General features: G+C 40.5%; 1 protein-coding gene across 1 annotated transcript in view; it reads left to right on the top strand.

Annotated features, from left to right (window-relative positions):
• SLCO5A1 (solute carrier organic anion transporter family member 5A1) overlaps positions 1-18,422 on the top strand; it is a 66,067-nt gene extending 47,645 nt beyond the window's left edge. Inside the window, exons 6-9 of the mRNA XM_065751832.1 lie at positions 11,407-11,566; positions 14,052-14,293; positions 15,573-15,637; positions 16,894-18,422. Of these exons, the coding sequence (XP_065607904.1) occupies positions 11,407-11,566; positions 14,052-14,293; positions 15,573-15,637; positions 16,894-17,339 (913 nt within the window). The 3' untranslated portion in view covers positions 17,340-18,422. The remainder of the gene's footprint in view (positions 1-11,406; positions 11,567-14,051; positions 14,294-15,572; positions 15,638-16,893) is intronic.
• The last annotated feature ends 9,442 nt before the right edge of the window (positions 18,423-27,864 follow it).

Below are 27,864 nucleotides of genomic sequence, written 5' to 3' on the forward strand. Positions count from 1 at the left end.
AAACTAAGCATTTGAAGAGCGCAGATGTTTTTCACTTTGCGTCTACATTAGAGGCACTGTTTGCTTGTTAAATATGACTAGTTGCTGGATATCAAAGTCATTTGAATATCTTACTTTCAAAGCTCAGCTTTGCCTGTAACATTTTGCGGTTTGGAAGAGACTAGGAGAAATGTAGGGCATGAAAAGAGATGATCGGATGGGTGAAAAAGAGCTAAACTGGAGCAGTGAGCAAACCAAATGAAAAACAAAGAAGAAGAATGGGAAGCAAGGGAGGGAGAAAATAGGCACAGTTTACACAAAGAATATTTTGCATTGCCTGTTGCTGTGTGTTACTAAGTTGCTGTCAAATTATAATTGTAGGGCAAGGAGAAACAGAAAGCCATGAGCTGATGGAAAGCTTTGTGTGCTCATTTGTTTTCTCAATACTAGAGTGAAAGCTTGATGCCAAAAAACTAACTGTGGAGTGGAGTAGCATGGATGATGAATCCTGGTCTGAGCATAGTGGACTGAAGGAGAAAATGGGAATGGAAGGTGGTTAGAACACCTTGACTGTCCATCTTCTGGTGATGTTTACTGACAGCCTGGGGGAGTAGATGAAGAAAGGAAAGTATTAAGAAATGAAATGTTTTTGGCCTCCCTCTACTATTCCCTCGTGATGCCCCATCTGAAGTATTGTGTCCAGGTCTGGGGTGCCAGCACAAGAAAGATGTGGAGCTGAATGAACAAGTTCAGAGTAGTCAAAGAACAGAGGGCTGGATGACTTATTCTGTGAAGGAAGGCAGAGGGAGCTGAGTTTGTTCAGTTTGGAGAAGGCTCTGGGGTGATGTCATTATGGCCTTCTAGTACTTAAAGGGAGCTTAAAGACAGGAGAGATGACAACATTTTTACACATGAAGATAGTGATTGAACAAGTGGGAATGATTTTAAACTAAAAGAGAGGAGATTTAGATGAGATGTTAGGAGGAATTTTTCACTCAGGGTGGTAAGGCATTGGAACAGATGGCCCAGAGAAGCTATGTGTGTCCCATCCCTAGAGGCATTCAAGGCCAGGTTGGATAGGACCATGGGCAGGCTGAACCAGTGGGTGGCAGCCTTGCCCACAGGAGGGGGTTGTACCTGGATGGTCTTTAAAGTCCCTTCCAACCCAAACCGTTCTGTGATTCTATGAAATTTTTATTAACTGAACAATGGCATGGGAGAATGACTGATGAAAAGGCTGCAGTTTTCTGTCTGTGAAAAGGTTATTCAATTTAAATCTATTTCTACATCAAAATCAGGTACAACTATTGTGTGAACACTCAGAGTTGTAAGTGTATCTAATTAATTTTTGTGGTAAATAATATTTACATTAAATACATTAATTGAAACATTAATTGAAATTAATTGAAGTTTGCTTACAGCTGTTCTGCCAGTGCAGTCGCATTAGACCACCTTCATCTAATTCTTCTTACTGGTACAAAAGATGAGACACAGTAATTGCAGATTTTTGCAAAGTGCTGATGTGTATCAGGTCTTTGAAATCATAGTGTCCTTAGACTAATGTCATCCGAAACTGAGAATTGCCAGCATGTGATAAAGCAGGGTTTGGGAGTCAGAAGCCTCAGCACTGTCTAAGTTTTTTAGGGCAGAGATAAACAGGGATTAAAAGTGGTAACAAAGAAGCAATACTAATCATAAATACACCTTGTAAACGTGATGTGGTAAACGTTCTTTTATTCCTTGTGGTCAGTCATTTAGTAGCTTCATTTCATTTGCTTAGTAAGGAAGTCTTCTACACAAACATCAAAGAATGTAATTGTTCATGTAACAAAAAAGCATGCTTTCATTTTGAGATTTAATAAAACTTACTTTATGCTGTAGTTCCAGTGCTGTTCAGTGTACAAACATCAAAGCCAGTTCAGCATGCCTGGATGAGACATGGGGAACACTGTGGCTGTTTGGTTCAGGATAAATTGTCTTGCATGATGCTCTGCCTTATCATGGCTGTGCAAGGTCTGATGTCTGAGGTACATGCTCTGGCAGCAAGCTGAGGATCTCAGCTGCATTGGACAGTATAGACATATCATACAGGGTAGACATATCATATAGTCTGCTTTACACAAGTATGTTTAGTTCTACTTTCCTCTTGTCTTACATTTAAAAAAAATATTTTCCTTTAATGAACTGAGATGAGTACAGAGAGTACAGAGATAGACAAGCTGGGTTTTAGTTAACATAAAATATGTGTGAATCAGTACTCTGAGATGTAGGCAGTGATATGTCGTAATTCAGAATGTTTCGTAACTCAGTGTTTTTCTGACTGTACCAGCTGAGGGATCCTGGAGATGCACACAGGTTAGAGTACATTTGCAAGGATTCTCTGCTGTTTTATGTTGGACACAAGCAGTTTTTCCGTTGTTCATGTGTCATCAGCAGTTCTATTATCAGGAAGGTCAAGGACATCTCTGCTTTATACATCTCAACTCAACTGTTGTTCAGTTCTCAGCCTTGTCTCTGAAGGCATGTTTGATATTTGATACATTGAGCCTTATGCCAAGCTCTGCTGTGTGGCATCCCTTCTCTTGCATTATTTTGAGCATCTGAATGGGAAGTCCTAAATCAGTGAACAGTCTTTACTTGCACAGCACAAAAGTGCTTCCTGATGTTCAGATGGAACCTCCTGTGTTTCAGTTTGTGCCTGTGGCCTCTTGTCCTGGCCCTTGGCACCACTGAGAAGACCCACTCTCCATCCTCTTTGCACCCTCCATTTGAATATTTTTATACACTGTTGTGATCACCCCTGAGTCTTTTTCTTCTCTGGAGTGAACAGCCCCAGCTCTCCTAGCTCCTCCTCACTGGAGAGGTGCTCCAGTCCCTTCATCACCTTCACAACCATTCACTGAACCTCTCCAGTACATCCAGGTCTCTCCTATGCTGTGGAGTCCAGACCTAGACCCAGCACTCCAAGTCTTGTTTCACCAGTGCTGAATGAAGGGGAAATAGCTGAGAACAGCTGCTTTGGTGGTTTGTAGACTTGTCCTTTCCATTTTTTGTGATATCAGGTAACTAAAACAAGCTCCCAGGGAGCTTACTCATAATGACAGACTCCTGGATTATTTCAGTTCCATCTCTCATATTTCTGACATGTATTGAATCAAAACAGTCCCCTTCTGATTGCTTTCTGTTGTTTTGGTATAATTAAAGTTTAATTAAAGCATGTAATTGAGTTACTGAGGCACTTAATGTAAGAGAAAAGTGAAATTTTTCCTCTTGTACCCTCAGTTCGTGTTTCTGTTACCCATGCATCTCTTTCAAGCCTACCAAATCTCTTAATTTAGACACAGTGACTAATTGGATCAGAACAATGACAACAAAGAAGGAATCCAACCAGCGCAGTGAGAGGGACCCTTGTTTGACAGCTACACAAAATTTGCTTCATTGCTGCAATTTCAGCTGCTTGCCAACAAGGAGCTGCAGATCTCTGCCATCCAGAATGATGTCCTAGGCCTTAAAGCTTCAATACCAAACCAAAAACATTGCCATCACATTAAAGCCATTTTGATCATGTAGCTCGGTTTTAGGGTTAGAGAAATTTTGTGGTGAGGGATTTTCTCCTTTTGTTTGTATTTCCTTAGTGTATGGTAGTGTTGGTTACTACAGCAGTCCAATTAATATTAATAAAAGCACATCCAAAGCAATTCTCTGTTTAGTTGTTACCAAAGCAATTCTCTGTTTAGATGTTACCAAAAGATTGTCAGTTTTTGTTTATCTTGATTTCATTTAGATTGTAGCCTCATGGATGCAGGTCCACCTTTTCTTCAGTCTCTGTGCATACACTGCCAGCATAGTGGGGTCTCAGTCTAAGTCTGGATATCTGAAAGATTCCAGACAGTATGGCCTGCCTTATTCTTGCTCTTTTCTTGCTTTATTCCTAAGCCACAAGCCTTCCACAGAACAGCAGTTGGAGAGGAGAACAGAATTTAGACAATGTTAGGAACAAGAGTTCCTTTTTTCATCAGCCACATGTAAGAAAGTTCTTCTCTTTATTATCTATACCAGCATTGAGTCATGGAGACAGTCTCCCTGAGAAGGGAACAAATGCAAAAACGGAGTTTTGTCCCAGTATGCATGTTCAGCAAACCTGCAGTTAAATGAAAGGAGCAGAGTCATCGTTTGTAGTTGAAAGAATAATTGAGGAAGTGCTGTCTTTGGGGGCTTGTCTCTGTGTGTGTATGCACAGGTGCCTCTCCATGACAGATGCCTCTGGCAGCTCAGATGAAGCAGCACTGCAGGTTGAAAACATCTGTGCCACTGACACAAGTGGGGCAGGTGTTTCTCACACATCCCATATATCTATAGTAGTGGTTGCATTGAAACTAAGCTGCTTTTTCCATGGGCCAGCTCATGTAGAGGACTTAATAGCCCTGGTTCAATTTACTTAAGAATGTGCTTTTTCTGACCATGGCAGGTAAATCTGTGCTGTGCTGTGCAGCAGTTCAGAGCTCGCTGCTGTTTTCCTTTGGTGAAAGTAGGCAGCCTCCTAGTGTCAGAAGACGCTGGTTCAGCTTAGTGCTGTAAAAATATGCTCTTCTACTAGTGGCAGATGCATTCACAGAAATCTGTTATAGTGTGTTCTGCTATGTAGTAGATACGTGGTGGAAATGGGGTTATGTGCATGTTTGTCAGTAGAGATTTCAAGTCGTCAGCATTTGTAGTCCTTCATTAGCTTCCCGTTATTAAAAGAGGAATGAACAACAGATGAAGGTAATAAAGATGAAAGCAGGGACTCTTAAAAATGTCTAATGATGAGCTTTTGGAAACAGCTAGTGGCTGATTTTTTTCTATTACATATTCTTGAGAGGATAAAAAAAAATCTCTTTTTATACAATGCTTTTGTTGTAAACAACAAAAAAAGGCAAACAAATACCCAAAATAAACCATACCATAATTTATTTGTACAAGAGGTGATGAAAGCTGAGGAGACACACCTTGTAGTTTGTTATTAACTTGAACATATTTGCTTTGCATATCTATAAACTTAAAGCTTCTTTCTGGCAAAATAAAGAAGTCCCTAAGATTAAATTTTCGCAGTGCTCTCAGTTCAGTTTCCAGGTTCATGCTTCTAATTTCTTGCATGCCTGATTTCATTCACCTTTATTTTTAAGCTCATTGCCTAACCTGTGTGTCATGGTAATGTTCAGCAACACAGCTCAAGCGAGTTGACTGTGTAAGCAGAGCCACTGGGAAGCAGCCCAACACCCATCTACTGCTGAGAAGGCTTTAATGAGGAGGGGTAAGAGGTCAGAAGAATGCATTTCACAGAATGGGAAAGGCTGGGGAGGGGAACCTGAGCTGTGCCTTTCCTGGCAGCCTGGGATGCCCTCAATGCTGTCCGTGTGCTGGAAGCCAGGGCACCATCATGAGGGTTTCCTGCACAGGTTGGGAAGCCCTGCTTACCCCACATATTTAGGCATCTGGGATATCCAGCTCAGCAGGCTGCCAATGAGCTTGTCAAACCCCCAAAACTCTGCCTCTTCTGCTTCTGTCAAAAAATACTGTAACATCACTGCTGAAGTCAGTCTGTTCCTGAGAAAAATTTTGTCTATTTGGATGTTTTCCCCCAGACAAAAACTTCTATTGGGAAGTTATTGGACGAATCTGCCTGCTGGTGTACGACATGTTGCTGCATATTGCTTTCTGAAATCTGGCATGATATAATGAGACAAGTTTCAGCTGATAGATGGGATGGCGACAGAGCCAATATCAGCCCTTGATATTTAATTTCCCGCGCAAGCTGCAACTTGTTTCTAAAACTGTACCGTGTTTGTTTATGGCACGAGGAAGAAAACACTCAGAAAGGCTTTGGTTAGCATCCAACTAGACCACAAAGTGCAAAGTAGCTCCAAGAGCTAAATTTGTGGATGTGATTTGTGTAATCAGTAGACAGTCAATAAATATTTAAAAGCTACTCAGCAACATTAGATCAGCTGCAAAAGTGCACAGCTGGAAAGACAAGCATATTCAGCAAAGGCAAATAGTGTTTAAATACACTAGAAATGAGTCAGGTGGAAGTCGCTAGGCAGCTGTTGTACTGCTTAGCATCACTGATGATGGGAGGTGAGCTGACAAATAACATGGATAGCAAGCATTATGTGTGGAGTTGTTCCTGAGCCAAGCCTCTGATCTATTCGGGTGTGGAAGATGGAGCAGAAGATCATCCCTTATCATCCATGGTGATGCTGGGAAACTAAGTTTGATGGTAGCTGTTTGTCTTTACAGCTGTCATGGCTGAGTATCACAGAACTAAGGTGAGCAAGCAGGAGCCACAAAACCAGTTCACATTCCTGTTCAACTCCTGCATGACTGAGGAGGTGCTAACATCCTCTGGATACCTACCGGTCTGTTTAGTGAAGACACTTGAGCTGGCTTGAAACAGCAGTGGCCTCTCTGTGGCATCATTGAGCAATACCAACAGCAGGGCAAACAGGGCAGCACAGTTAATCCAATATTACGCTGCAGTGCCTGGTGTGGATGTTGTGCATACCAACATAATTCCCAGGGCAAGAGTTTTGCTTACAGCACACGTGCTAATACCCGTGTCCTAATGGAACTTAGTACCTAGTTTGTGTTTAAAAGGGCTAAGCTGCCATTTTTGACAGAGGTTTAGGGTTGGACTGCACTCAGACCATAGGAGAGTGGTTCCTGCAGCTCCATTTACCACTGGTGTAAGAAGATGAAGGTCACTTTTCTCTCCTGAGGTTGGAATTTTTCATTAATATATTCTGATGTCTGGGAAAAGCCTTCAAATTTCACTTCTGCAGCCTCTCTATCATGTTCACCCTTACAGAGATTATCTCAGTATTCATTGGAAACTGAGTTTTCATCTCTTCTCAGCAGACTATTGGATAAATGCTGTAATAGAGGACACTTTCAGCTTCCATCTTTGGAAACAAAAGAAGATCAACAGCTGGGAAGAGGAGGGAGGCAAGCCTTGTTTTACAAGGCTGTGCAGAGCCATCCTCCTAGGAGAGCATCCAGAAGCTGAGGATGAAGGCCAGGGAGACTGAATGCTGGTAGAAAGTGGAACACAGAGTGTTCAGAGTAACCTTTCAAAGTGACCCAATGACGTACCAGAGAGTTCTGGCACTGTTCATTTCTGTAACAATAGCCAAGACAAAAAAAAAAGAAAAAAACACTAAAAAACCCCAGAAAATACTATTGAAAACTACATTTTGAATACAACACCCTTCTCCACTGTTGAGGTACCCTGAGCTCTGGCTACAGACCAAGCCATTGACAGTCCTCATGCTGTCTTCGAGTTAAACCACATCTCCAGCTGTTGTGACCTGTAGAAGGCAGAGAAATGTTTTTGTAGTGCAGTGACTAAAGAATCACATTTGGACCTGCTTGGAATATCCAAACTCTTTCCAAAACCCAGATTAAGCAAATTCTGTACTCATAAATTTCAGAGATGTATGCAGTTACTTTTTCAAGAGGACTACTGCAGTCAAATAAGCAATTGTTTTTTGGCCAGTGTTCTGGAAGTGCCCAAGCACGGGTTCTCATGGTTCTCATGCATTTCAAGATCTGAGGCAAGGAAGTCCAGATGTTCAAACTGCTGCAACTCAAAGATGGGGGGGAGCATTTGAAACACATCCAAATCCACAAAGTTTGTATATATGTGCCCCAAAAATACCTACTTGGATAATATTAGCCACTATGCCTAACATTTTTTGTGAAGATGGGAATGTCTGACAGTGTTTTTGCTAGGAGGTCAGGAAAGGAGATGAGTTGCTTACCTTCTGCAATTTAACTCTGCCCAGCAATTTAGGCCAAAGCCTTACCCTGAATTCCCGATGTCCTCAGGAGCACTATAACCTTTGCATGGTTCAGTCTTCTGGCACAGGGCAGTTTCTTTCTGTGAAACTGAAGCTGTTTTGTAGAGATTATCATAGGACAAGGGAAGAGAAAATTAAAATGAGGAATTGATAAAGTTACTGAAGAATTAAAAAGTCATCTAGAAAAGAATCTAATTTTACAACCTGCTGAAAAGAGAGCTCCTTTGGGAGAAGTGGTTTTGAGTCCTGGCCTCTGATCCAGGTTTTGCTTACAAATATGGCAGTAAAGAATCATTGAGATGGAGACATTAATAGGATTGAGATTAGGTTCAGTTTTAGCAGGTAGAATGGAAAGAGACTCAATTTTGGAGCTTGCTGATAAAAATGCCATTGAGGAGGGGTAAGACTGAACCCCTCCAGGTTCAGGAGGACTTTGCACCCCAGTATTCCCAACTCAGGCACTTACATAGCCAATAAGGAAAATAAGCTTCCTCCTCCACTTCAGGAGAGATCTTCCTATGAAGTGTCAGAGCATTGGGCTCTTTCCCCTGCTTCTGGGAGCTTGGTCATTTATGTTAAGGAGTTCAGGGTCAGCTCTGTCACTGGGAAGAGTTATTTTGAAGAAAACGAGGTGAGGGCCTACCCTGCCTTTCTCTTGAGTCTTTCTGATCAGCTCTTGCTGTCACTCCAAATTCACCTTTCCTTGCAGAGCACTCGTTCCCTCACTTCCATGTTCTGAATTGTTGAAGATCTTCAGAAGTGCCAACTGTCTTCATTTCATATAGAAACTGCCCCTCTGGCTCCAGCACCTGGATGGACTAAAAACTTTTAGGTTCAGATATTACAAACAAGAGCCCATAAAGTAAGTGGTTTCAAACTGAGTTTCTGTCTTTAGGAGAGTTTCAGTTTTCTAATGATGGATATTGCAGGGCTTAACATTAGGGTAATTTGAGGCCCTAATTAGCATTTGTAAGCCTAGCGTGCATCTAAGACAGAACATAAGACTTACACTAATGCAGAGGAAAATGCTGTTTAAGCATCACAGAAAACTATAGATTGCAGTTCTCAAAAACGTAATGAAATTGTCGCTTTCCTCAGTAACTGGAGAAGCTTTAGTTGAAAGCATCAATATCAGCTGCTTTTTAGTTCTTGTTTGTTTAGAATAACCTTGTTTGGTGAAGAGGAAGCATGGGTGAAGAATTCTAGAATCGTGATTTCATTAAGCAGAAAGGTATTTAGGAAATAGGAACTCGAGTTGCCAGCCTCAGGCAAGGTTGTCACTTGCAAATAGATTGGTATGACTAAGACCAGTCATGTAGTATTTTAAAACCGGATGAAATTCTAAATGAGATGCAGAAAATTGACTCAGCAATAAACCACACTGCGGATGCTTGCTTTTCCACTTATTAAATTAATTTAGCAACCTGAAACAAGACAGAAAGCATGGTAAGTGTAGCAAAAATAGATATAAATATATTATAGGCTATTTAAAAGTTAATGCATTTTATATTCTGCCTGCATAATGACCACAAAATATGATTTACATTTCAAGGTGTGTCTGTATTATATATCTAAGCTGATCAGTTGTTTTCTTTTTGAGATAGCATGTTCAGTAATGGATAAAAGGCAAAATTTTGTGCCTACAATTTCAGATACCTCCCAATGGATACCCTCAGGTATCATGCAGGAGTTATTGTTAAATGTGATTTATTTAGTTGCAATTACAAGATATAACCTCAGTTTGTAAATGTTTTTACATTGGCCAAAAGAACCCTGAAGTTTATATTTTTTTCAGGAGTGCTCGTATGTTCACTTTACAAGCAAAATAGCAGATGTAGAGGGTAAGCTCGAAGAGTCAGATTCAAAACAAGCAACAGCTCATGTAGCAGACTGTAGGCTGCAGAACAGTTCTTGCTGTTAGATGTTGTGGATGCAAAGGTTTAGTGTTAATGGGAAAAATATGTTGGGTTTATGAACTAAAAGACTCCATCAGAAGAATACATTTTGATGACCACCTAATTCCTTGTGAGCAAGGGGGTTCTAGGTCAGGCAAACTGGACGCCTTGCATTCTCCCATATGAACTTACACTGGTTCTGATTGTTCCAGTCTGTTTTGTATTTATGAGGAAACAAATAAGTATCCATTTTATCCTTCTTTAACTTTTTTTTTTTTAAACAGTGTTAGTCTATGGCTGGAATCCATATATAGTATGTCTTTTTATTCTCTTTTAGTGAGGTCGATGTGTCTGCTAATGTTTTTCATCATAGAATCACAGAATCCTTAGAATTGGAAGGAACCTTTAAAGGCCATCTAGTCCAATGCCCCTGAAATGAACAGGGACACTTACAGCTATGTCAGAGCTCAGAGCCCTGTCAACTTGACCTTGAATGTCTCCAAGAATGGGGCATCCACCACCTCTCTTGGCAGCCTGTTCTGGGGCCTCACCACCCTCACTGTAAAAGACTTTCTCCTCCTTTGCACTGTATTCCAAGCCCTCACCATATGCAGAAGCATTGAAAGCCCCCTCCCGCCCTGGTCATTGCTTCAGGGCAGGGAGCAGATGGGTCATTCTCCCAGTAGCTGTTCCCAGAGCTGGCAGTTTGAGAGTGACTTGGAAGTTGTTCTGGGCAGGGCTGATGTTGTGATGTACCAGGCAGCAGTTGGAGGAGTTGGTCACCATCCCACCTCATTAACTGGAATCAAAACCTCTGTTGATGCCATCTGACTGTCAGTTGTAAGCAGAGCCGATTTCTTTCTACAAGTAACAAGAGCAGCATTTGACCAGTGTTTTTTTTTAATATTTGATGATGAAGATGAATCTGTGATCTTACAGATATGGACTCCACTATTATTGCCTTTGCCACTTCTGGACTGAGCTGCTGTGGTAGTGCTGGTAAAGCAGGGCCACAGTGGGATAATTTTTTTCACAAACTCTCCATTCCGGGTATGAGCTGCACACTGGAACTCAACAGTTCTGAGCTTACAGCCAAACTCTTTATGAGAGGACTTAGAAAGCTGGGCTTGGGCAGTATCCTGTGGAGAAGTCCATGGAGGTGGAGAAGTGGTTCTTTTCAAGATGTTTAGTAATAGCATGGTGATCTTCCATATGTAGAAAATCAGAAAAATTATTGTATTTTTCAAGCGTACATATCAGTAATACAGGCATTGCCTTTCTCAAGCTGTTGTTGGTTGTGGGAAGAGGTGCCTATTAGTCACATAATGCTCACATCTCATCACTGGGATCTTCACTAGTAATCAAAAGTGAATTGCTGCAGCTTATGATGGTTGTATAAAATGTCTTAACTCTTAAAAGGAAAAATAAAGGGATTAAAATATAACTCTTACCCACACAAATAGTGTACAAGTTTTAATGTTTAGAATTACTTTTATATTGTTTTTTCAGTTGTAGACAGAGATTCCTGGGGTTTTCATCTATATAGTTCAAATCAAGCATATGACCTAGGGTTAATGTAGTCTTTCTGTAATCATCAAATGACAGTTCTGATGTTAATAATTAGGATATTTTCTCCTCGGAACAGCAGGATACCTATACTTGCTCTACTAGTGTGTTGTTTTTCCTTTCTTTAGTCCCACTCTTGCCATGGCCCACAGGAATCTCACTGGGAGCTGTAACGTGAACTGTGGATGTAAAATTCATGAGTATGAGCCTGTCTGTGGATCAGATGGAATAACATATTTTAATCCTTGCCTAGCTGGCTGCATCAATGGTGGAAACCATAGCACAGGGGTAAGTCCTTCACCCACCCACCCACCCACCTGCCTTCCTACCTACCTATATGAAGGGCTCCTCGGGACTGGTGCAGATTGAAGACTGCTCTGTTTCAGAGCAAATATCTCCCCTTGAAGCATGCAGCCTTTTCACAAGTTCATCAGTGTTATTTTTAATAGTAGTTCAGTATTTTTTTGTTTTTGGTGTTTCCTCTTTGAATGGAAGGAAGAACTTAACTCTGCAGGTAACTGGAAAATGCTTTAAACTCATGTAAGTTTAATCATGGCCAGTTGAAAACCACGGGTGTTTGGTGATGGACTCTTGAATTTTTCTATTACAGAACTGTCTTTTTTTTTTTTTTTTTTTTTAAAGAATCACTAAGACAGGAAGTAATGTAAATATTGATTGGCTGAGGACTTGATTGTACTTTCCAGAAGGCTTATTTATAGTGTATTGATTTGCAGTTTTGAGCCAGCCTGTGAACAGCACTCCAGAGCTTCCCTATCTCAAGTTTGACTGGATAATATTCCATAGATGCAAGTTCCTAAGGAGATTCCACTTAGAACAGACTTAGGAAAGGGTTTTTTTTTTTTTTTTTTCCATTTCATTTCATTTCATTTCATTTCATTTCATTTCATTTATTTCACTTTTATTTTGAATATCTTCCTAGTTTGTATTAGAAAGTTGCTTTGGCCCAGTTGTGTAATTATTGCTGCATTTTGCCTGATATCAAGCTGACACTATTAAGTTATTTAGTAGGGAAGTACTTCGGTAGTTTGTAATCTGTTAATACACACTATTTCCTACTATGGTTTAGGAAAACATCCTTCATGGCCTGAAGGGAGACAACAGTGAATAGAAGGAGTAGGAAAATACATTTCTTGATTAAATAATGTTTTATGTAGGATACTTTTAGAAACAACGATTACAAGCCTTTGTTACTGTATAGCACACAAAATGCTGCTAAGCTATAACACTGGGATTTAAGCTTATAATATATAGTGCTTTCAAAATTCAGCACATAAAAATTGGAATTAGGCAAAAGGATGTCTGTGTAGAGTTCAGAACTGGTTTGTGTAAACTCCAGAATTTCTGTTGCATAAGACCTCTGTCTCAGTGCACAAACTTGGTTTATCTGGTGATGAGTCAAGATTGTGTAGTAAAGAAAACTGTTTTCTGTAGGAGGCCTATTTGGAAGCAACAACAAGGAGATTAAGATGAGGACTGCAGGAAGAAAACAAGTACTTGTAAATTTAGACAGTGGAGTGCTACCTTGAATCTTAAATATCTAAGGAACTGGATTCTGTTATTGCTTTCATTTCAAAGCAGTATTGGGCAAGACACTCAGACCAAACTTCTCCCGGTTGGTCATTAATTTTTTGTGCTTCGTATTCTGGATGATCAACATAAGCAGTAACCAGAAGTGTCATCCACAGAAGCACTGAGTGCCTAAATCTTTATCTGAAGGCAGAAAAGGTTGTGTTTAGGATATACTAAGTTGTATACAAGGAAAAATATTCTGAAAAAGGAATCTTGGTTGCCTTAAATTTGCTGCCCACATTTCTGAAACTTTTGATCTGTTTCAGTTACTTAGCTGCAAAATAGAGATAACACCGTCAGTGCTTCATCTCGGCTGTTTTGAAGATAAATTACACCTTTTTGAAAACATTAAGCTATAATGATGATAAAAAAAATTCATATGAAATACGAGCCACTCTGTAGTAGATTATGATTAGTGTGAGCAGGAAAATTCCCCAAGTCATATTTTGAAAATGTGGAGTAAAATACTGGATAAATTCTCATTAGGATGTTTGGCTAAATCCCATGGAAAAAAAAAAACAACAACAACAAAAGGCAATGCCATAACAGAACTGCGAATAGGAGTATAAATTAAAGTTGACAGGCAACCCTAATTTGGTTATTTCCTGATGTCTGAGTGCTTAAATTTGCAATATTAAGATGGAGTTGTAATGTAGATGTTGTGTCTATGTGGTCCTATGTTTACGAATGTGAACATAAAAATCGAAACCTCTAACATCACATGTGCCATGATCTGTTTCCCTAACACTGGAATATTCTCGCTGACCACACAACCTTTTGCCATTAGAAAACTGTAGCAGAATAGATGTAATGAGAGGCTCTTTCTAACCTAGCTTTTCCTCATATGGCTCAGATCACAGTCCCCTTTGCCTCTGAAATGCCAGTTTACTATCCAGTCTCTTCATCCTAGTTGCAACATCTTTGTCCGTTCAAGAGTCCCACGTGTCTTCCAGTCTTGCTGTTTAATTCTCTGTGTTCACCTTTTTCTCTGTTTTTTCTCTTGTCCACGTACCATCCATATCCACACTCCACACTCAGCTGGAAGTTTCTGGACTCCATGTGTGAAACACAGTTCTTTTCTCTTTAGCCAAGTCTAGAGATGCTTTTGTAGGACTTACAACATCTTTCTCACATGAGTTTTTTCATGTGGAAATGTTCTGTTTCCCCTTTCCCCTCTCCCCAGGTAAGAAATTACACAGAATGTGCCTGTGTCCAAAGCCGCCAGGTTATCACCCCGCCCACAGTGGGCCAGCGCAGCCAGCTCCGGCTGGTCATCGTCAAAACCTACCTGAATGAGAATGGCTATGCTGTTTCTGGGAAGTGTGATCGAACCTGCAACACGCTTATTCCATTCCTGATATTTCTCTTCATAGTGACCCTTATAACTGCGTGCGCCCAGCCGTCAGCAATCATAGTGACACTCAGGTAGGAACTAAGATGTACTTATTTTTGCTGCACCTGCTGTCCACCAGCGTCTGTGTCAGAAGTATTTAGAATATTCACATGATAATGCGCTTCGGGAAACAAGAAATGTCCAACAATTCATAGATCATATAGAATAAATAAAAACGTACCACCTTGATATTCCACTACCATTTGAATATCTCGGACTTTATTCTTTCTCTGACATTTCCATCTGTGTGATACTGCAGTTACGGAAAGGTAAACTATAACCAATGAACATTACTACTGCAGAGAGCCTCACTCTATTGAGATGCATTAGGGAAATATTCAGCAGAATTTTCTAATGTTCATCAAAAAAGAGAATGCCTCCCTTCGCCAAGTCCGTGGAATGGTGATGCCAGCTGTCCCAAAGCACATACTGTGCACAGCACATTGGTCCAAGATTTGTGGCCCACGTTATTTCTCTGATTTTTCAGTGGCTGAGTGCTTGGCTTAAAAAGCTTGACCATCTGACAGCAGTTTTTCTGCTTGTTCTTTATCTTATATTCCAGTGTCACTAGAAGCTGCCCGTCTTAATTTTAGATATCTTGGTTAAGATTTAAAAATAATTATTTAAATCAGAATAAAATTTGTGGTTTACTAAATTTGTTTGCTGTGACATTGTGGAATATCACTACTTTGCACTCAGTCCTTTGAGAACTTAATTTTTCAATTTTTCTTTGAAACTATTGGAAGGAATCTCACATTGCTCATGTTGAAATGGAATAATGTTTAGAAAAACTGTTTGGAGGTCTGTGATATATTAACTGATATTTCTCCTAAAGTTGCTTCCAGGAGCTTGTGGAAACAGAGACCTGTTAAATTCAGAAGCTGAGCCCATCTTTCAGCAGCTTCACTCTCCATTAATTCTCATTCGTCTTAAAAAAAGAAAAAAGAAAAAAAGAAGAAAAAGGAAAAAGCAAGAAATAAGATTAAATAATAGAACACTGTTACAAGAAGTCACAAGTGTTTTAGGCGATTTTTCCTACTTCCTTAGTAGTTTTCATCATATTCTTCAGGCCTTATGTAGGTAAAGAAAGATCCAAAGAAAGGATTGAGGTTATGGTTGAAGAGACAGGAGAATTTAGCTAATTATTTTCCTAGCAGCAAGAACTGGTAATATGAGAAGCTCATTGAAAGAAATTTATAGACAAAGGTTTATTATAGCTGAGAAAAAAAGCCAGGACTTAAAGTCAGAACGGCCCGCAATGGCTATCTACTATTGACTGCTTTTTGAAAGAGTTTTCTTTTTGTCTGCTAGGTCTGTGGAAGATGGGGAACGGCCCTTTGCACTAGGAATGCAGTTTGTTCTATTACGAACTCTTGGTAAGTCATGTAGCTACTAAGCTAACCACAGAGTTTCCAAACAGTTTGTAATGTTTGGCTTAAATGTAACATCAGAATACTATCATTGCATGAATACATCACTAAGGGCCTGACTAATTGTATTAGGAACTTAAAATCAACAGCTTCTGAAAATGTTGTAACTGACAATATATTTAAAGTATTTTTATTATTGACTTTCTGGAATAATATTTTTGTCCCAGAAAGAGATATTGTAGCAGTTTCAAATTTTACTTAAAAACCCTTCCAGAATAACAATTTGCCAGAATAGCCGTCCCAATCTTGACATAATTCATTTTTTGACAAACTGATATTTTTTTCCTGACAACTACTGGTAATTTCCTGATCCAGTTAGATGACACAAAAAAAAAACCAAAACAGTTTCAGTCTTTGAAATATTGTCCATAGCAGGATTGTGTCTGTCTTTAGTCCTTCTCCTTTCCCACAAATAATATTGCATACTCAAGGACAGAAATAGGAGTTACTCGGAAAAGAAGATGAAGTGCCGGTGCTCATCCTCTTGAACTCCTAAAATCCCAACTAGTCCCGGTGTTCAGCTACTACTGAACATGCATAGAGTGAGCAATGACTATTCTAAGTTGCATCTGGGCAGTAAGACAGCAGTTTTCTTTGAAGACAGCCCTTTCTGACTCATCTTAAAGGTGTCATATTTCCAGGGGAAACAGAGCATTTAAGGGTCTGGCAGTTTTAGATGTTAAATTCTGTTTCTGAGGAAGATATCTTCAAAAGAGAGATTGAAAATCTAATGGTCTTATCACTTCCATCCGTCTTTGGTAAGAGAAACATTTTACAATTTTTTGTAGCTTTGCCTCCTTAATCAAAAGCAGCAATCTCCACTCTTTGCCAGCTTATGGATAATGGATGTTCAACAAGTAACAATGCGGAGATAATATCTCATTTTGTTTCTCTGTTGATTTTATTTCCTGAGTGCAACACTGGAGTTTCTTTTGGGGTTTACATAGTTCATGAAGAGCTGACTGGGATCTACAAAGTGAAGCAGTAGATACTGTAAGCTGGTGCTGTGTTGTCTTAGCTTTAACGCTGTCGCTTATGCGGTGTGTTTCTTTAGTGGGATGAGTAGTGCTGGTGGGAAGAATAGAGGAGTAGAAATCTTGGAACTTCTTGACCTACACCTGTTCGGTTTACATACATAGTTTCTTCAGAAGTCTTCCTCTATCTGCTAGCACGTATTAATTCTGTTGCTATTTTTATTTCAGCTTACATTCCCACTCCAATTTATTTTGGGGCTGTTATTGATACCACATGCATGCTTTGGCAACAGGACTGTGGCGTACAAGGATCTTGTTGGGAATATGATGTCACCTCATTTCGTTTTGTCTACTTTGGGTTGGCTGCTGCTCTCAAGTTTGTGGGATTCTTTTTTATTTTTCTGGCCTGGTATTCCATTAAGTGTAAAGAAGAGCAACTGCAGAGACAGAGATGGAGGGCTTCGCCGGTGAACACTGTGAGTGAGATGGTTGGCCAAGCTGGACTCCAACAAAACTATGCACAGACTAGATCCTGCCCTACCTTCAGTTCTCGAGGAGACATTGGTATGGCACAAGGAATGAACTGCATAGCACAGACATACCCTGGCCCCTTTTCAGAAGCAATAAATTCCTCAAATGAAAATGTGTTGGAGGAAGTCACTGCTGAGATATAGACCCCTGGCTTGGTAATGTAACGTTTAGTTTTGTTGGTTGACTTAATTATGGCGCCTTGTAAAACAACTGTGCCTTCTATTTTTAATCTAAATGTAACACATGGTAAAACCAACAAAGCTTAATGCAAACAACTGTAGTATATTCCTGAGGGCTGGATACCTCAAATCAACCCAAGTTCTTAATTCTCCCTTCCTGACAATGGAGTTTTAAAAACTGTGTTTGTAATAATTTCAGGTGTGTCCATTAAATGTCCATGCTCTATCTAATATCAGTGTAAGGGTGAGGTACTATGAACAGCAGAAGTTAGTGGAAGAGTGACAAAAACTCATATCGTTGATGTCTATATGTCACAGAAATACTAAATGTATCATCTTTCACATCTGCAAATCATATTTTTAAGAGATGAATAATTACTGTGAGTTCTGCTACAAAGCACAACTAAACTTGTTTAAACTATGCAACTTACTCGGATAATTGTATGTGCAGCAAACTATGTTTAAAGTTTGCTTTTAAAGACATTACTGCGACTGAATTTGAAAGGGGCTATTTTCAGACATACATGATAAAATAAAAAAGAACACAACACTTAAAGTACTGTTAACAACATGTTAAGCCATACAAAAGTTATGCGTCAGGTAATGTTTGCAAATGTTGAGACATTATATCTTTGTCCTGTCAAAATGTGCATTAATTTTCATTTGGTAGGAAGCAGTCATTGTTCACAAAGTACACAAGCTAGGAGGGAATAATATTTGGAGTAAGAAAAGCACTTAAGCATTAATCTGTGATAACGTTAAGGTGTAGGAGTCATGTACACATAACATACCAGACGTATTTCTGTAGTGATATAGGCCACCTGGGTGGCCCTTATAGCACTAGATCCATACTTTAACCAGCTATGGCTCATAGGAAGTGCTTGGCTGTGCTTCAGAAGTGCATGCCAGTCTGGTTCAGCTTTGGTGAAGGAACCTCAGGGGAGAGCTAATGGCCTTGTTTTGTTTCTGACTGACTGTGTGGAGCCAGGGTGGCACACCTCTCCACAAGACTTAGCAGAGAAATCTTCAAGTGGACTGTGAGCATGTGGACTGTGAGCATGTGGGCTGCCCCCATGTCCAGCATGAGGCCTTCCTCCCAACTGATGGCACCGCTGCGGTGCTTCTCCCTGGTGCTTCTGCCCTGGCTCCACCTCTCTTGCTGCCTGCCTTGGGGAGGGCTGCTGAAACCACCCTGAATGTTGTAGGTGTATGGTTTGTCCCACATGTGGCCAGCCTTCCTTGGCTTCTATTTAAGCTTTCTGTGAGCACAAAGGGTGAATTGGCTCTCCTCCACCTATCCAGGGAAGAGCTAAGAATATAAATTGTCTGCAAGCAGGGACCCATGAGATGTGGTGTGGCCTTTACTTATTCCAAATGACTATGGTGTGTTTTCTTCCCTGCCCTTAGCATTTCATATATTGCACTGGAGGCTTTGTAGTGCCCTTCTTACAATGTACTAACGATGTCTGAAAGGGCAGGGAACGATTTCAAGTGGACACTGGAAAATCAAAGCTGTATTTTGCCCTGAAGGGAAAGCCTTACTAGTTTAGGAAATAAGAAGCATTAAAAGAACTCAGTGATGGTCAGACTTGGATTTTTCCATGTGTGTAGCCTGCATGAAATCAAATAGGGGAGAGCCGAACTTTAGGAACATAAGGACTTTCTTCCTGGTTTAATTTTTAATTTACAGTTTGTAAGATGATTAAACATATATAGAACCAAGTCCTCTTTCCCTTGAAGTTAAAGGGAATACTCTCTTTGGCATCTGGGTTTCCTTCTCCTTTGCTGATTGCCTTCCATCATCTCCTATGTCTCCTTGACCAGCATGTGGCTTTACCCACTGGCTTGGCTCCCCTGCTAAAAATGTTGACTGCTTATTTCAGAATGTCTCAGTCCATTTATGTGACTTGTTATTAATTCAGTTCTCTTTGGCTGCAAAGTCAAATGCTTCTACTCTAAAATACAGCATAGAATATCATTATAATCACCTTCTGCTTTTCTGTATGTACTAATAGCTTTTTGGATTCAAGCCTCAGAATTTTTTTTTGTTTTGTGCAGCCACTGGGCACGATATATCTGCAGTCAGTTGTGCCACCTGGGATTCTAGCTTCTATACTTCTCATCCCAAGGAATAAATTTCCTTGTCTCAGAGGTACTGGGGACAATTTATTTTTTGACACAGATCAGAATAGATGACAGAAGTGTCTCCTCCTCCTTCAGTCTTGAGTGCTTCTTGCATCAAGAAATGCATGTCCTGGCAAAATTTGAGGCAAAGTAGTAGGACAAAGTGAAATTGCAGCCCATCACCCATCCACTTTAATCAGTCACCCATTTTAATCAGCATGGGATGAAGTGAAAAGAGACAATCTTCAAATACCTCAGAAACAGAGCATTTAGGGAATCATAAATGATATGATAAAGAGGCTGGAGATGAATCATCTGTCCTGATCTACTCTATTTCATGCATTGTGTGCACATCTTTTCCATACGAATATCGAGTGAGAGCAGATTAGGCTTGTAGGATTGTCAGGAGCTAACACTGATCACAAAGAATGAGAGTGATGTAAGTGACACATCTGCAATTGCTGCAGCTTCTGAGCTGATCGCAAGGGAATTCAGAGCTTGTCAGAATTGAGGCTTTCTGTTTTTTAGGAAATCCTGACACCTCAGCTTCTAAAAAGCATTTATTTAATGTCTGAGAAACTGGAACACAGAAGGAAATGTATTCATTTCAGAAATACTGTAAAAGCAGTGTTTGCATACCTTATTGTACCTTTTTGATTTTCATTTCAAAACGATATAGTTCACAAAAACAACCTAAACATTTGTTAGTATTCTTTAATCTAGATAATTTTGTCAACTTATTTCTACCAGATCATTTAATTCAATCAACATCCTCTGAGGGAAAGAAAACACAGCCTCTGGACAACTTCTGATTTATTCTTGAAGGAGGCTTTGTTATAAATAAGCTGTAACAGTCTAAACTAAGCCAATAGAGGCATGCAGGGTAAAAACAGTAACTCACCAGGGAAGTCAATTCCAGCCTTGTCAGCAGTGACAGAAATATGGACTGAAATCTGCTGAGCCAACACTATTTTCTGAGGCTACTGTTGCAGGAGGAAGCAGAGTTGCCAGAGAAGATGTATGCATCCATATCACCATCAGTGATCTTAGTCACCACCAATGCGTGGTGCCAAACTGATTCACAAAGGAAAAGCTTTACCTATTATCCACCAAAGGTGATCGTGCTCCTTTCCTGTCATGAAGCCATCTCACCATGAAGTGTAAAATTCCAAAGTCATTTTGGGTTAAGTTGTAAGTTTTGACATCCTCCTCTTTCCCTGCAAACGCTTTAAGTTTGGTTAGCAGCAAACACAAGAACCTGTAAAGCAGGAGTTCTGCCCTCCTGCTCATCCACACTAAGTTACTGGTAGAATACTGAAGTCTTTTACCTGCAGCTAATGAGTCAGGGATAGTAGGGAGCGATGACACCTAGAGTTTAAGTACAAGTCCCCAGAGAGCCATGCTGTCATAAGAACAGGCCAGTTTCCTCTTGCACAAGTTATTCCTGGTTTAGATTGAGGGATGTGAGGGAAGAAGTAGCCCCAGTACATAGATGTGACAGAACAGATCATCGTTTCTTATCTAAGGCCTCTGGTGTCTCCCTGTTTCCTCAAAAAGGGGAGTACTTCAGAAAAGGAGTAACGATAGCCTTGGGTGCATTTGAGCATAGCTTATGAACCACTCTGTTCATATTGGGTGACTCATACAGATTCCAGTGGATGTAGTCACAACCTCTGCCCAGAGAGGTGGTGGAGTCTCCTTCTCTGGAGACATTCAAGACCCACCTGGATGCCTACCTGTGCAACCTGGGCTAGGGAGCTGCTTTGGCAGGGGGTTGGACTAGGTGATCTCCCCTGCAGTTCTGTGGTAGTCATGGCTGGAATAACTGGAGAGTGATGCTCTGTATTTCCAGTACTAGGCAAAGCCTAGTAGCCTATTCTTAGTTCTCTTTTTCTCATAAGCATACTGGATGTAATATGGAATAATTTAGAACTGGTGACATTTCACATATATTTTTAGTACAGTGTGAGCAGTTACAAGAAATAAGCTAAATATTATGATGCAATTTAATTTTTGTTCTTTGTCCAGCCATTGTATCTTTAAAAATGCATGTAATAACTTGCTGTTCTTCAGAACTTTCTGTTACGTGAAGAAAGGGTACAAATCTCTTCCCAGGTGTTAGAAATGTTAAGTTTGAAAGCCCTTAAATTAATTAGGAACACTTGAGTGTAGTGCTTTTAAAAATGTTTGCTTTTTAAAAAAATACAGCTCGTAAATTTATAGCATAACGATTCATTATGGCTCTGATCCAGCAGAACACTTAAATAGATGTGTAAATTTATATACTTAAGGGTTGCATTTAAAAATAATACATGAATATAGGCATTGGACTGAATCCCATGTGCATCCAGAAAGGAGTTACTTTACCCAAGGAGTAATTTCCTAGCTGAGATGTTTTTTTTACCCATGGATTCAGTGATCATCACCAGAAGAGCACAAAATGGCAGTCAAGTACTTTCCCATAGCACACGTGGCTACTTCTATATCTGGCAATGGAGGAATGCTTATTTTTTCAAATAAAAGAGAGTTCCATGTAGCAACACTTAGCATTACAAACTGTAAAATTTTTACTAGAATTCTTTACTAGAATTCTTAATTCTGGGTGAAGGTGTGATTGTGGAGTGAGGGACATTAATATTGATACTAATATTAGTGTTACTAATATTCTGCTTAGAGAAGCAGAGGGCATTCCAAGCATGTATACAGCAAGCAGTAGTTGTCTGGCTCTAGAATAAGAGTCATCCTGGCTGATGGCATCCAACCTCATCCAGCCAGAGATGGCAGGTGTCTGATCATCTCAGATAATGGTAATTTCCATATTCAAAACATTTCATCTACTTGCTCAAATATATATTCTATATCTAGATCGTAAAGCAGTCTTGGCTGAAAATTTAGATATTGTGTGTGGATACAGAATAAATGAGGGCATCTTTCTGACCTTAAAGCCAATGAAATCACTTGTAAGTGTGTAGGTTTGGACAGTGCTCTTTCACAGGATTTGGACCTAGATGTTTGAATGACTAATCTGAACCTCACTGCTGTATGGAACTCCAGTGAGCATGGCTGGGGAGAGGGGTCATCACCTTCTGTACTGTTCTTGCAGATTTTCCCCCAAATTGCCTGAATTATTGCTGCCTTACTACTCTTTCTGAGTGTATAATACCACTGCTCTTCATGTTGTTATATTAACATAAAACTGATGATAAATAGGTCCAAAGTGTCTTATTGCTATTGTGGAGCCAGATTCTTAGCCTCAGCAGTCTGATAATGAGACCTGTAACGTATGTTGGACATCAACAAGCTGATGTATTAGCAAGTAGAGGCAAACTAAGTGACATAAAGCGCTTGTTTAGCTTTTATACTCTGGTCACTGTTTAGTACTACTCTTCATAGATCAAAGACAAAATATTCCCTTAACAAGTTTGTCTTTTTTCTCAATAATCTCTCCTTTATAACAGCATAGGAAATGTCGTGTTGCAGTATCTGTGTTCCCACAGCTGAAGCCATCCAGCTGTGACTGCTTTCCAGGGGTTTAAAACTCCTAGAAACAGAATTACATCAGTCTGAACTGACAGAGCTTTCAACAGTGCTTGCTGCTGGTTGTAGATTAAACCTGTAATAATACATTTAAGGTTCTTCACATGCTGGACTTGCTTTTTGAGGCATTTTTATCCCTTAGAGCATTTAGAAGTTGAACAGTTGATGTCATGATGCTAGATTAATTATTTGATATAGAATTAGGGTTTTTATTTATCTCTTATATAATTTTTTTTAATCTAGTAATTGAAAAAAGGTTAAGCGTAAGCATTTTCACTGAGTTGAAATGGGGAGCCTTCAGTGTGGGGACTGGTTATGACTGGAGTTCATCCTTATTCTTCTTCCTTATTTTGTTCTGAATAATACACTAATACATGGTCAAAGCTTTGAAAGCATGCCTGGTCCTCAGGAAGGAGAATTCCCCTATCCTTTCCACAGAGTGTGTAACATAAAATAAGGATGACAGCTAACAATATCCATATCCAATATCCACATGAAGTTAATAACTGTAGTTTTTAGCATAAGTTCATGAGCCTCCTTTGATCCTTCAGATGAGCTCTTTTGACTTAATGCAGGCTTTCAAACACTCTGCAAGTTCCAAGTACGTAGGTCGCTCTAAAAGTCATGCCTTCTATTTGTTTCCATGGAAATTACAACAGATACAAAGTGTAAAACACAGTTTTGAACAGTCACCACTATTAGCTATGTGATTTCATCAACGATGGGGAGAGTCTGCATGCCGTGCTTGTTACAGCCTGCACCAGCAGAGACAACCACTGTCGTGGTCACCAAGCCTGAATGTACCACCCACCACCTCGCCGTGCTCACATCCCATTTGGTCTCCATGAACGTTCAGCATTGATCCGTGTCAATGGGTGCCATTTTTTCCACATGAAGGAATAAAATTTCACACTGTTGCTCCATACACACTTCCATGTCAGATGCCATTCTGTCATTGTCCCTCTGCTGCCATCAATCGCACAGCAACAACATGTAATGGAGTGTTGGTGGCAAGGTTCCACTTCTGCTGCTGCACCACCACCATCAACCTCTGAGACCAATATAGTAAAATAGGAGGCATTACTTTCGAAGCTGCTCTCCAAACTTCACTTGTTTTTGATTTTTATAAAATAGAATAGATGCTTATTTGGTCAAATTCCATTTTACTCGTCTTCATTTTCTTATGTTTTCTGTTTCAAGTTAGAACCATAACACTGTCGTAAAGAATATGCTGTTAACTGAATATTATTCATGATATAGAATAGCTGAAAAGCTGTGGAATTCATGAAGGGCTACAAGAAGCATTCAGAGTATTGGTCAGCTCAGGGACGAGTGAGCTTGAGAATATTTGGACAAAAGACGAAGCAACACTATGGTGCTAATAGGTACTGAAGTGTTCTATGATGATACACTATGAGTTCAATGACATGTTTAAGGCATGCCGATATAACCGCGTGTGTTTTTATTCTTAAAAGTCTGGAGCTTCTCCAGCAAAGTTGGTTTTCATAGTTCCTAGTGGGCTAATTCCTGCCCAGCACTTCTGTCCTTTCTGGAGGCAGTATAGGATTTGGCCCTGCACTAGGGGGTATTGTAGAAATTATGTAGACCATGCAAATCTCCTGCATGATGTGTTCATCCTTCTGTAGAATGTTACTTTCTTTAGTGGCTTTGCTTAAGCAGAGACTGAAAATAAATTCTATAGGAATGACAGGAAGTGATGACACCCCTTAACCAGGCAACGTTAGTAAGAGTTTGAATTAAATCGAGGATTCAGATCTGAGATATTGATGTTCTTTTGTGAAATATCAGAAAGAGAAGGGTAGAACAGGATCAAGTTCTAGCTCCAGCAATGGAAAAAGCCAAATCTGGCCAACTGTCAAGAGAGCTAGGATTTACACCTGAGATTTTTGTCGGTTGACTCTTTGAGACAACATTTTGCCTTTCCATTTGGAACTGAAAGGTAATTCTTTTATGTTACTATACCTTGGCGGCTCACTGAGAAGAAGCATTTGTATCCTACGTGGCACGATGTGGTACGCCTCGGAAATTTTACCTCTTTAACAAAGGTACATTTGAAAACGTGAAGGAAATGTCAATGCAAAAAGTTGGACAAAATAATTCAAAACTGTTTCTGTACAAAGAACAACAAAAACAAATGTGGAGTCACTGTGATCCGTGTGTCAGTGAAGGCTTTCCTCCTAACAGACCTGCTCTGTTCCCCACTTGAGCACTTGGGAGTTTTGCCCTCGGCTGTGCTGCATACCTCTACCAAATGACTTAAGCAGCAAGAAAATAATCTGGGTGGCATGATAGGAGCATGGAGCGGGCACACTGCCTGTAACTGTTCTGTTTTTTTATAAAAAACTATTAAGCAAATGCATAGAGTATTAAGGACATTTGTAGAGTATGTCTGACTGTATGAGCGTGTGGGTGCTGTGCTGTGGTAAAAGACTAATTGATTTATGCATTTTTTTTGCATACTTTAGGGATTTTTAATTGATATTTATTTCTCAGCAGAGCTTAGAATAATTTTAAAGCTGTGTAACACATTGTTTCATGAAATCTATTGTTGGCATCTGTTGTAAACGTGTGTTTACAAAGCAAACTCTTGAATACTTGATATTGGAAAATAAAAAGTAGCATATCAAGGGTGTTTTATTTCTGATGAGAAAAAAAAAATACAAAAAAGGTACCTGGGTTAGTGTGTGATCAGTCTGGATCAGGTGATGACGTATTCCATCTTTTAGTGCTCGGACAAAACCAAATCTTTCCACTGAGTTCTGTGAGGTCTGAATCACAGTGAAGCATTGATTGTGTAGAAATAAACTGTAAAATTTCATCATCTCCTCTAGCAGTAAATCTGATTTGTACTGGTCACATGCTAAGAAAAACAGATTTGTTTGAAGTTGATACTGTCAGAGTTGGAAAAACACATGGGGTATATGTCTGTGTGCATCTACGCTGCTCATAATAGAGCTGGGGATGAACCAAGGACAGGGCTCCTGATGTCTGTGCTGTGCAGTGCTTATTTTGCTCCATGGCTCCAATTTGGACCACATCAAGCCATTTCCATGTGGTTTGTGGTGTAGGGCTACGCCACAGGGAGCTCCCAAAAGGCAGAATTGGCTGAGGCAGGGTGGGTTTCCTTCTTCCTGCAGCCACTCAGCACCGCAGGCTGTGTGCATCAGCAACCATGTCCTCACAGCACTACAGGCCTGCAGCATACGCCCCACTGCCAGACAGCAAAAGCTGGGGACAAACCTTGAACTTGCACTAAGAAGCATCCATTTCGTTTTCCAAAACATACAACCAGATTGAAAAGCATCTGGCGGAATGAATGTCTCCTCTGTCCAACACCAGAGCTGTTAAATGAAGGAGTGGGCTGCGGATCAAGTTGTCAATAGTCATCAGGCACGTGGAGACTGCTGCTGCTAGTTCATACCCGAACAAATGAGCTACCTGGGCTGTGGGCCCTGCAGAGCCGGGCACAGGGGAGGCACTGCTGTGCAGCTCTGCGCTGACACATGCTGCCTCAGTGGGAGGGACCCCTCGGCAGCTCCAGGTGGCTCAGGATGTGAGTGCACATCCTCAGATGGGACGTGGTTTTACAGTGGCTGTGCAGCTCGTACCCCTCCGACTTTGGCTCTCAATGTGGGCTGCTGGCAGAGCACCCCATCTGGATTGCTTTTGCTGAAACAAAAGGAGGGCATTTTATTACAGGATCGCACCCATTGGGCACCCAATGCCCACAGGTGCTCGGGTGGTGAGAACCATCCTGAGCCAATCCTCTGTAAATGGCTCATGGCCTCTCGGCCTGAGATTTTCCACCACACAAACTCTCTCCTGTTGCATTTCAGTGTCTGCCAGTGCAGACAGCACAGGTATTTGAGAGGTTTTGGAGATGCTGAGGCCTGCACTTCTGAAAAACTCTCCACTCCGTTCTCGCACAGAGAAGTTCATATCTCTTGAGGATTTTAGGTGGTAGGAGGTATCAGGAAGTGGCTCATGCAGTTCAGGAGTGTGAAGGCATTACTGGCTGACTTCTTTAAAATCCCAAGGGAAACGCTGCACCTAACACTGACACTTAGCAGAGGTGTGCAAGCCTTAAAGACATTCTTCATCAGCTCCAGGCCCTTTCCAGAAAGTAGAGTATGACACTGTGCCTTTCAGAAAAGACACATCTTTCATCGTTTCGCAGATCAGACAAAGCCAACTAAGCAGGTCCTTCTCTCAGGCCTTCCCATTCCCACTGCAAGAAGCACTTGCCCAGGAAGTCAGATAGAGGCATTTGTTTTCTTCCCTAGGTGTCACTGTCCAGCACTGTAAGAGCTTCCTGACAGTCATGCCATGTGTGCTGCTCAGTGCTTGTCTGTCTCAGCTGTGGGATAAGAAGTACTGTACAGGAAGAAATACAGACTTCATTGGGACAGCCACAGGATGACACTTAGGACATACATTTAGTGATGTGATAGCTTTTGTCACTCTTTCTTTGGGTTGGTTTTATAGTTGATGCATGTTTCCAGAGAGCAGGGATCAGAGCTTAGTCCTCTCTGTACCTCTAAGCTTCACAATGAGTCTCTTTAAATTTTTTTTCCTGACACATTGCTACAAGAGAGCTTCGAAAAGGCTCCCACATAAACCACCTGATAGTTTAGAAGGCAAGGCACTGCTTTGGAAAAAGGAAGGTCACTTTCACACCGAGGGGGGATGCAAACTCACATCTTCCATTTCATGAGTACTTCAAACCATCACATACACAGGAAGGACTGGAGGGGTAAATGGGTGGACAATTCTGCACTGTTCCCTTCACTCTCTCTGCCAATGCTTT

The sequence above is a fragment of the Cyrtonyx montezumae genome, unplaced genomic scaffold, assembly GCF_038088225.1.
Source record: "Cyrtonyx montezumae isolate F1298 unplaced genomic scaffold, pur_monq_1.0 scaffold_8, whole genome shotgun sequence".
Taxonomy (NCBI): Eukaryota; Metazoa; Chordata; class Aves; order Galliformes; family Odontophoridae; genus Cyrtonyx; species Cyrtonyx montezumae.